At 43.0% G+C, this 10,709-nt stretch overlaps 1 protein-coding gene across 4 annotated transcripts in view; it reads left to right on the top strand.

Moving 5' to 3' along the window:
- The first annotated feature begins 1,866 nt into the window (after nt 1-1,866).
- Nucleotides 1,867-10,709, top strand: part of SS18 (SS18 subunit of BAF chromatin remodeling complex) — a 44,420-nt gene continuing 35,577 nt past the window's right edge. For 3 of the 4 annotated variants that reach the window (XM_062570244.1, XM_062570243.1, XM_062570241.1), the window contains exons 1-3: nt 1,867-2,017; nt 5,183-5,259; nt 6,360-6,444. In XM_062570244.1, coding sequence (XP_062426228.1) covers nt 1,949-2,017; nt 5,183-5,259; nt 6,360-6,444 — 231 coding nt within the window. In that variant the 5' untranslated portion in view covers nt 1,867-1,948. Of the gene's footprint in view, nt 2,018-2,458; nt 2,612-5,182; nt 5,260-6,359; nt 6,445-10,709 lie in introns of those variants that run through there. The other variant, XM_062570242.1, reaches the window with a different exon arrangement.

Genomic DNA, 10,709 nt, shown 5'->3' with positions numbered 1-10,709 from the left:
AACACAAACAACCTAATGGATATGCTGGCACCACTCCTCCTCCTTAGAATGACCCTACGGTGAAATGACTGGCCCAGAGTCATTTTCTGGAGGACAGCAATTAGCATCACATCAACTAAGGGCCCTAAATAATATGAAGAGACAGAGCAGAAGCACCATTCTGGGAACAGAGAGAATCAGGCCTAGGTGACAGGCCCTTGGAGGGAAGCAGCCTTGGATGCTGTGGGAATGAAAGAACAGCTTGGAGATAGAAACCTGGGAACTGGTTGTCAAAGGAAAAAAAAAATGGGGTGATGGGCAGTCATAGTCAACCCTAGGATAGCAGAGCCAGGAAGAGAAGAATCTCCATGGGGCTGAGGAAACAAGCCAGCCTAGAAACAGTCTGAGGAGAGAATATGCCAGTTGGGAAGCAGATGCACAGCCACGGGGTGGCCGAGGATGCCACTGACAAATGTGTGTTGTAACCAAACCGGCTAGGGCTGGAGGGAAGAGCCAGGGACTTGAGCCAGCAACAGCTGAGAGAGGCAAAGACAGAAATGTGTGGAATAAGGGACAATATTCACATTTTGTCGTGTGGTGTCATGCAACAGAGCAGTGTCCAGTCAGCCACAGGAACAGACTTATCTATCAACCACGAGAGTAGAAATCAGCTGCTGCCCCAAGGATAATTGCCCCAAGGATCAGGAAGAGACAGTATTCATGGCCTTCAGTGCGGCACTAAACAGCATACAAGCAGGGCAGAGAGAGGCCTGAGAAAAAGTAGATTTAGAGAATTTTAGTTTGTGATTTTCTACTGTCTTTTGCCATTACTTTTGGAACTCTTGTTAAAGAACAGCCCTACACTTCGCAAGCTTAAATATGAGGATCTGTGGTGAGCCCCCCGAGATCCCTCCAAAGGCAGCACTGAAAAAAATCCAATGCTGCCTTTTGCAATTTCAGCGTCTATGATTTATTAAAAGTCATAGCAATAGCTATTTCAGTTGTTTCTCCTCCTTTGGTTTCGTTTTCATGACAGGCGAGCTGTGGCAGGGGAGAGCAGTACGCAACCACCACCACACAAGCCAGCTGGGGGGAGCACACCTCTAGGTCCTGCTCCCCTCCCTTTCTAAAATTTATTTATTTATTTTAGCCTGCCAGTTTTGGCAATGACTTGGCGGCAACACACGAAACCAGCAGCCTGGAAAGGACGGCGCACACGCTGCTGGACAAACCGCCTGCGCCACCGCCCGCGGCCGAAACGCCCCAGCGGCAGCGGCACTCCCGCGGCCTCGCAGCCCCCGGGGCTGCGTGCGCGGCTCCCCGCATGATCGGGTCTGACGGCGCCGCGCCGAAGCCGCCGCGGCCTCGCCCGAGACTCCAACGAGCGCAGCCCCGGCAGCGGCCGCGGCCGCCTCACGGCGCCTCCCTCCCCCCACCGCCCCGCACTGCCGCCAGAGCGGGCCGCCTGGGTGCAACCACCTCGGCCGCGGGTGGAGGGGAGAGGAGGCGCCTGTGTAACATGAGCACTACGGCGCCTCCCCCCTCCCCCCCCGCCGGCCGTACCACTTCGCTGCCTGTCCGGCGCGGAGCAGCGTTGAGGAGGAACGTACCAACGTTACAAAGGGAAAGGGGTAGCCAAGAGGGTCGCGTCGCTGAGGGAGGCCACGTTTAAAAGCAGCAGCGCCGACTCTTGCTCCTGTTGCTTTTTTTTTTTAACGTTAACTGTGGCGGCCACTGCCTTACGAGCCTGCCTCTCCGTGCGGGAGAGGGTGAGAATACACTTTCGTCTTTCGCCCTCCCCCGGGCGGGATAGAGACGGGCTGGCCCGGCGGGCGGCCGCCCCCCCACCCCGCGCCGCGCCGCGCGTTCTTCCCGGGTCGCCGCCGCCTCCCGCTGCTGCTGCTGCTGGTTCCGCGGGGCGCGCGAGCGGGCGGCGCGGGCGGGCGGCCCCTCCTTGCAGCGGCCCGACATGTCGGTGGCGTTCGCGGCCCCGCGGCAGCGGGGGAAGGGCGAGATCACGCCGGCCGCCATCCAGAAGGTGAGGGAGGAGGGGCCCGGCCCGGCCCCGGAGGCTGCAGCTGCTTCCTGCCGCCGGGACGCGCGTGGAGGCGGGGGGGGGGTGCGGCTGCGGGCGGCCCGCGGCGGGGTCCGTCCCCGCGCGGCGTGGGGTGGGCGCGGGGCTGCCCCGCTGCGCTCAGGCACTAGTTCCGGGGCCGCGGGGCGGGGGGAGGAGCGCGAGGGGCGGCCGTTGCGCCCCCCCCCCCCCCCCCCCCCGAGGGGAGCCGGCCGCGGCGGAGCGCGGTGCCGCGGCCGCTCGCGGGCTCAGCGTGTGCCGGGCGCGAGCTGTAGCCCGCGGCGCCTTCGCCCGGCGCCCTGGGGAAATGGAGAAGTCGGCCGGGTCGTTCCCGCGAGAGGCGCTTTCAAACCGCGCTTCAGCCCTGCTGTTGCCAAGCCCGTGTCAGGCTTGGCCTGTGCCGCCGTCGGGGAGCGGAGGCCCCCCCAGCTCGGCCCAGCTGGTAGCCCCCGAAACCCAGGCGAGCCCCAGGGTGGTGTGAGGGGGGAAGGCCGTGGCTGGGGCGATGGCAGGCGGCGTGTCCGCTCGGGCTCCTGCGGGAGGAAGCAAGGAGAGAAGGTGCGTTCAGAGCTTGTGGTACCGAACAGTGCGCGGTGTCCGCAGAGGGGCACGTCGCGGTGCAGAACTCAAGTCCGTTAAGTTTGGGAACTTAAACTGAGGACTGAGAGTCTAAAGTTAAGTTGTGATCTGAAACCTGTTTAATTTTTGCCCGTCAGCTCCTCCTGTAGGAGGAGGTGCCGTTCAGGTAGAGCTAGCTGGCAGGTTTATTGATTTATTGGAGGACAAGAGTGTCAGTGAGGCGTCTTAAGTTGTAGGGATCAGGACCTCAAAGAAGACCTCGGAGTTAGGATGCAGACCTCCATAGCGGCGTAGCAGAAATAGTGTTTGAGAAGTGTAGCCCAAAAATACATGCCTACTGACTAGAGAGCTGCCTACAGGTAGTTAGTAGAGCCTTCAGCTTAGTGGAATGAATTTACAGAACGTAGTCACTTCAGTTTTCTTTTCTTGTGCTGTAGACATCATTAATTTGATACAGCAGTGCTCACAAAATCCTAGTATAGTTATAGCTGACAAGTTTTTGTAGTGTTCCAGAGCTGTGGGAAGCCTTGTAGGTGTCTTCATCTGTCTGAAAACCTAGATTCTTTTTTGATGTTAGGTGCTTATAATTCTTTGAGAGAACTATTTCAATTTTTAATCAGCAACTGCTGGATGAAAATCGTATAAAACAGCACGTGCAGCTGAGTTTAGGCTACAGTTGTATTCCATCTTATTTGCTTTTTTCCTGGCCTTAGAATTCCGAGATTTATTATTATTTTTTTTTAACTCTTTCCTTCAAAGAGGTCTGGCTTACTGGTGAGGACGGGTTGAAGAGCATGAAATCGTTTAAATGGCAGTCTGATGAACTGACTATCCTTAAGTGTGTGCCATCTTCTAGGAGATGGGAAGCATCCTGATCAGAGCCTTAATCCAAGGCTTCCTTTACAAGTGTGCTGTTAGACTTGTATCTCTCTCTCTCTCTCTCTCTCTCTCTCTCTCTCTCTCTCTCTCTCTCTCTCTATGTGCATATATATACACGTGTGTGTGTGTATATATGTATGTATGTGTGTGTATATACACATACATATGTACACACCCACATTACTTTTTTACCTCATTTTTCTGGTGAAAATAGCCACTATATTTATTACAAAACTGGATGTTAGTACCCATGAAACGTCTGTATATGTCTGCAGTCCCCTCTAGAGCATGGAAGTACAACTCTGCCTAGTTTCTGGAGCTCAGACAGTTGTTCAGAACATTACAATTCTGTATCTGTCCATTGCTTAAGGATACTGTTTCCAGGTCTTAGCAATTTTAGGCAAAGGATAATTCTTCCCTTATCCTCCTAGTCAATTCTGATGAGTTACTGGTTTGAATTTAGACAGACTTGTTTGGTTTGTTGGCTTGTTTGTTCTTACGTGGATGTAGTTCCTGAGTGGATTGCATGAAATTTCTGAGTCTGTACCTTCTTTATAGTATACATAGGTTATTCGGAAGAAAAAAAGAAGTATCTTTTGATGTTTTTCTAATGTTAGATTCCTATGGAGTTGGGGATGATGTAATTATGGTATCTGTGCTTTTCTTTCAGAATCATGAGCCTGCTGGTTAATTTCAGCCATGTTTGGAAGAAGGGAGATAATTAAGATCTTGCTAGTCTTGTGAAATTCAGCAGCTGGGAAAGAGATCTAAACTAACCCTCCACTGAAGGGAAAAATTCAGGGAAAAATTGATGCAAAAATTTCCATTTGACAGTAAATTTTTTGTTTAGTTCAGCTACTAGTCAAATTACCCAAGGTAAATCAGATTAGCCATAGCTCTGCTGTCTCTTGTCTGACCAGAGTGCAGGAGAGTGATCACAAGATGTGCATGTGGGAATGTGCAACTCTTGAGAGACCAGAGTATATTATTTTTCCTGTTTGTAGAACTCAGCAACATCTTGAATTCATGAGCTTTTTGTAGAAAGCAATGAAATCTGCAATGTCCCAAGGTTAGGTTTTTTTTTCTCCAGGATGGCAATTCACATATTCTCATATTTCTGAACAGTTCTGAAGGATGATACGACTATTGTGCCAGTTATAGAGTATTTATAAAGTGCTGTTAAGCTACAGAATCCTAGAATAAATACAGCCTAACTTTCCTATGCATTTCCTTGAAACAAAGGCTGTCTGGTAAGTTCAGTAGCTATCCATAGGCTTTCAATACCTATTATTAGTAAATTTTTGAACAGCTACAGGCTTTAATAGAAGAGAGGAAATTCAGGACATAAGTTTTTAAACAAGTTTCTGGGTAAAGATAAAGAAACTGAAACATTTTGAAAATGTTGTAAGAACTTTGTGTAGATACTTGAATGGAAAGTCTTCAAATACATAGCTACAGCAGTGACTTGACACTTTTCAAATGGAGGCTGGAGGGAAGAGGAGGGAGATGGTAGTAAAAGAGATTCTATAAATAATTGGTTAAGATAGGGCTTTTTAGAACACTTGCTTTAAAAAATATCTCTGAGAAGGGAGTAAGACTCAAACTCATCTTCAGTTGCTTTCCATAAAAAGAGCATGAAACTTATTCTAAATTTCTTCTTTGTTGTTTCAGATGTTGGATGAAAATAACCATCTTATTCAGTGTATAATGGACTATCAGAACAAAGGAAAGACATCTGAATGCTCTCAGTAAGACATTAATCCAAATCTACTGTGAACTGTGTGAATTTCCATCTAGACTGCAATTCTTGATTTGTTTTATCCATAGGAGATCTGTGCTAGTATGAATATGAAAATGCTGCAGATACTACATTTACGATATATTTTGTTTGCAGTAGTACTATCACTTTGGTCACTGAAACATTGTAACTTGACTACTGCAAGATGATCGCAGGATGACACTTATGGGGACTGCATAACCACAATATAGAGACTTTTTTCACCTGTATCATAATTACAGTTTGGGAAGGAGGTAGTTTTTCCTCAAACCTTCGAAGATAACATAGTATAACATACCATACCATAGTATTTTGACAAATATTCCATTATGTGCCAGATAGGACATCACAGTATGGCTATTGAGTCCCTTCCTAAGATGATTGGTAGTCTGTGGGGGGCAAAAGGTAGGTATTTTTTTTTTAACGAATGTTTTTATTGATGTGAGTAGAGTGTGGAACAGGTTTGCGTATAACTTGATACGGTAGTTACATGTCCATAATCTGCTCCTGCTTTGAAGGTTATTCTTGCAAATGTCGCTTAGATGTCATGGGATGTGGTTCTGTAGCAGAAAATAAATGATTCCATAGCAGATCTTCAAAGCTCAGGCTTCTGTTAAAGTGTTTGTACTGTTCTTTGTCATAATTCACGTAAGTGTATGGTATCTTGCTTCTGGGGACATAATGAATGGAGATTCTTGTAGTGCTCGTGAGACAAACTCTACCAAACACGCGCACACACCTGTGCAGTCTATATGTTTTCTAGTGATTTAGGTTGGGGCAGGAAGTAAAATAGATGAGAACACTGTCACTCTACTTTAGATTTTCATAGAAAGATTGTTGTCAAAACTGGCTGTATCTCTGTGGAGGAATTACCAAAAGCTGGGCAATAGGGAAGTGCTGGCAAAGACACAGGATTCCTAAATGTTCTCATGTCTCTTTTGAACCTTATTTTACATAGGTTCATAGGTTTTACAAGGTTTGTATACTTTATTTACATGTGAAAAGTTGAGTAAATTCTAATATTACTGTACTCATGACTTAAGATCTGTCTTTCTTTGTTCACTTTGATAGATACCAGCAGATGCTGCATACTAACTTGGTTTATCTAGCTACTATTGCTGACTCCAACCAGAACATGCAGTCTCTACTACCAGCAGTAAGTACAAAATATTATAAAGCAATCTTTTCTACTAGCAGCAAATACAAAATACTATAAAACTGAGAGTGGATTTTATTTGTGTTCCTGACAAAAAAGATGCTAGAGATACTGACATTTAGCCTAAGATTTACTGTACACTGAGTGCAAAATGGAATTTTTTTATAGAGTGTTTGGAATCTAGTAATCTCACTGTTTCTGTCCTTCTTATTTAAGATCTGATTTGTTTAACTGAAAACTGATGCTTTGGATTAAATACACAGTGCACAAGTTATCTAGCCTGCTTCAGATAGTAGAGGAGAAAAAAAGGAGACTAAGAACACTCCTTGTGTGACTCATCCCAGTCAGCCCCTATAACAGTATTCTGATTTATCTATTATGCTTTGGAGCTTAGGGAAAAGTGATGGAGTTTTGTGTGGTTATTTTTTTTTTGGCTAGAGTATTATCCATTCTTCAGCCTCAGTGAAACGAGGTAGGTAAATCTTTATCAGCTTTGCTTTAGTCTCTAAGTGAGCCTCTTCAAAATTCTTTGCTCTTCTGTAGTACCAGGAAGCAACCTTTTTAAGCTGGATAGTGATAATATGCAAAAAACAAGGTTCTGCAAGGTCATCTTGATGTGCTGTGTATCTTTAAAAATTAAGCAATTTTTTGAAAATACTTGCTGGTTTTCTTCAATCTGCAGTTTCTCTGTATTTCTGAAGCCCTTATTTTATAAAACATTGACCATTGTTTTTTCCTCTTTCCTTACTGCTCTATAAGGAAGATAAGCAATAAGCAAGGGAAAGAGGACAAATTTTAAAATAGCTTGTTACCTGTTTGCATTATGTCTTTATCAGAAAGATTGGAGGATTTATTATTAGTAACATTAGTAAGTTATTTGGTTTTGGTAATAAGACTTTTCTTGAATTAATGTAGTCTTGATTCATTTATGTAACATGAAACTAAAAAGAGTCTGTAAAACAACCATTTCTAATATTAGATTTCACGAACTGAAGTTAAATTACTTTTTCTTTGGTCTCTGGAGAAGTTTTCTCCGATCATTGCTACTAGTGCAGTATTTCAAGTTGGTACCTAGAGGACTATGGAAACAGTGCTTCATTATGTCCAACCTATGTGCCTGTAGAGGCTTCTCTTATAGATCTATTGTTGTAACTTGATTGGGGCTGATGGTTGGGAACCTTTAAGAGGGTTGTGCGTATTACTCAACTAATGCGTTTTTGGAGGGTGAATTCATATCCTGGTTCTGATGACAATTGGAAATGAATTTGACCTTATTCTAGTCTCTGGTGGACAGCTCTGTTTACACAGTTGAATGTAGTGACACTCTCTCCTTAAGAGAAAACAAAGATGGGAGCAAGAAGGATTTCTGCAGATCAGAACTGAAGGGTATTTCTGATCCTGTATGTAAGTGAGATTTCATGGTAGTGGGGAAAATGTGGATTGGGGGAGGGAAGGGGGAGGAAAAGGTAATTTCTTGGTTACTCTTCCTTCTAAAATAAAATACAAGACCAAATTAGGATGTTCAGTTGTATCTAAGCATAAACATCTACCAACTCAGATCATTGAAGATTTGTCTGAAATGTGAATAATTTAATCAGATAATGAAAACTATTTTGGTTTTCAAGAAAATTAATCTTTAAAGTTGCTATCTTCTCACTTAATTGTAGCCAAAAGAACTTAGGAACATGTGAGCTATTACCTTTTCAGTGTAAGATGCTATTGCTTCAAACTCTTTCCCTTTGGTTTTCTGTTTGAGAGCTGATGAGGCCAAAGCTGACTTAGAGGTATTAGGTTACAGTTCACCACTCTTCTGTGGCAGCTGTTGTACAATCTTATTAAACTCAAGGCAACAGTTAAATATGGAGCAAGATATTGCATCTGTAAACATCTACTATTTTTAATCGTAAAGTATAATACACGAAGCTTATGGTGTTGCCAATGCAGTAGCTTCCCATGTAAATTAAGAGGGCTTTATTCTAATTAACTTCTCTAACATTAGAGTATATCTGATCTATTCATGTCTAGAAGATTGTTCTCCTACTAAACTGTACTTATGTCTATCTTGTCCTGATTTTAATCAGATAAATACACTCTAAAGGAACTTCAGAACTTAAAACATTTTATAAAAAGTAATAGTTACAGATGACAAACTGAAGTTAAAATGAGGATTCTATTGTTAAGGTAGCGTTCATGCTGAAAACAAAGCTAAATGCTCTGGTGAATAAACATTTTTAATATAACCAAAAATGACTTGAACCTAACAGTACTTTGTTGTATCCTTTCATAGTAGTCCTTAAGCTTAACACTTCATATTGTAGGGAAAAATGCTTGTAGTATGCTCTCCCCTACATCTTCTTACTGCCTCATACCAGCTAGTTACTGCCTCCTTCTTGTCTCTTGTATTGGATGTTCGTTTGGATGTTAAAGTAATCAGCTTCTGTGCCACTGGCCATGTGTTTCAGAATGCACTATACTAATAAAATGACTGTGCATCCTTTTTGAAGTGAAGTGGAGTATTGCCTGTAGGAGTAAGATAAATCTTATGCTAAACAGGAATATAGTGAATCAGCTATATTGGTGCACAGAAATGCTTCTGAAAGCAGCTTGGAACGGAGGAAAAGGGGAACAGGTAAAGTAAACGTTGCAAACTAAATGAAAAGAGCTAGAAAGACCTTGTCTAAACTTCAGTGTTATAGCAAGGCTTATGTTGTCTTTGTATGCATCATTAGTGTTTGATATTAAATTATGACTCCTGTGAGAATAGGCCTTCCATCACATTTGAAGGCAAAAGAAGCAGGGAGCGAACTCTGTAATTCAAGCAGTCTCTTCTCAGCTGTGCTTTTCTCAGCATTGCTAAAGGTGGGCCTGCTTTGGAGTTTTTACTGGATAAATATGGTGGTTTAAGTCAGCATGCAAAATTGATGCAACTTTTTGCTGCCTCTTACTGAATTTTGGCAGGTTCTGCCAAACCTCCTATTTCTTGGATAGCAGAGGAAAGTAAGTCTGTTTACCACCACTGAGTGGGATAAGCTGTCCAAAAAGGCCTTACACAGTGAGGAATAGGACACTTGCATTATTTAGGTTTCCATCGGTGCTGTTTTTGACACTGCAATCTGGGAAGCAATAGCAATATGTTATTCTACTTGAATTATAGAGAACAAAGATGCAATCGATAGTAAGTCTCTGAAAGGACTTGAGAACTCACAAAATAGCTAGTAAAGGGGTGGGTGGGTATGTTTCCAAATAAAAAGAAATCTAAAACAGTAAAACAGGTATCCTGTCCTCCTCTGACAATTCTTTAGTTTTTAAGGTCTCTTAAGAGACAGTGGCATTAAAAAGCCGTCACAAAACTTTGAGTGACAATAGATTTTTCTAATCCATCTGTTCTCCCTTTTCCCAATACTTTGTTTTGCCAAATGGCAATGATGGTCCAATGAGCATCACTCTATTGGAAAAACAGAAGGGGAATTTTTGTCCTGCACTTGATTTCCTCCCCCCCGTTCATTTTGGTGTTGGCTTTATGACAGGTAAATACGGAGCTGTGCAGGAATTACTTTATTTGGAACAGTTTTTTATGTTACAAAGAGAAGATGATTCTTTAGAGCTTGTCCTTCTGATAGATGTCAAGTTTTATTGTGTTTGTGGAGCATTTGATTTCAGTGTGTATTTCAAGAAGCTAATAAAAATAAATGCATACAGTCATCGTTCACTTTTATAATGTGCCAGTTTTCTACTATTCTATTAAAAGTGCCTGTCTCTTTAGTAACAAGGTAAACTACATATGTGAAATGACTTACAAGAAAATTCATTGTATCTCAGAGTTGTGGAAAAATGTGTACAACTTATTAAATTGTTTTTCATTTCATAATATTTTTGGAAATATTTTGTTATTAGTATTGAAAAGTGAGTGTGTTATTTTGGTTTTGAGAGAGAAGTTTCTCTTGAAACTAAAATTCTTTGCAGGACTGATGTTGTCCCTTCATGAATACCATTCCCAACTGAGCTGGAAAATTGTCATAAAGGCCAGAGTAGAATCCTTGTCACTGTATTTGCAAACCACTTGCAAATTGCTGCTTTTTTAAAACAAACACTCAATATTAGCTCCACTGAAATACTGGTTACTTCCAAAGTATCTGCTTCCACAGGGAAAATCATTAAACATTGTAACCAGAACTTCACTAAAAATATTTGCTTCAAGTTCCTCAATGGAAGACGGTTTATTTTGGCCAAATAACTGTACAATTCAGATAGCTAAATGAGTATCA

This window comes from Rhea pennata, chromosome 2 (genome assembly GCF_028389875.1).
Source record: "Rhea pennata isolate bPtePen1 chromosome 2, bPtePen1.pri, whole genome shotgun sequence".
Classification (NCBI taxonomy): Eukaryota; Metazoa; Chordata; class Aves; order Rheiformes; family Rheidae; genus Rhea; species Rhea pennata.
The sequence above is the reverse complement of the archived record's forward strand: the minus strand, read 5'-3'. Positions and strand labels throughout refer to the sequence as shown.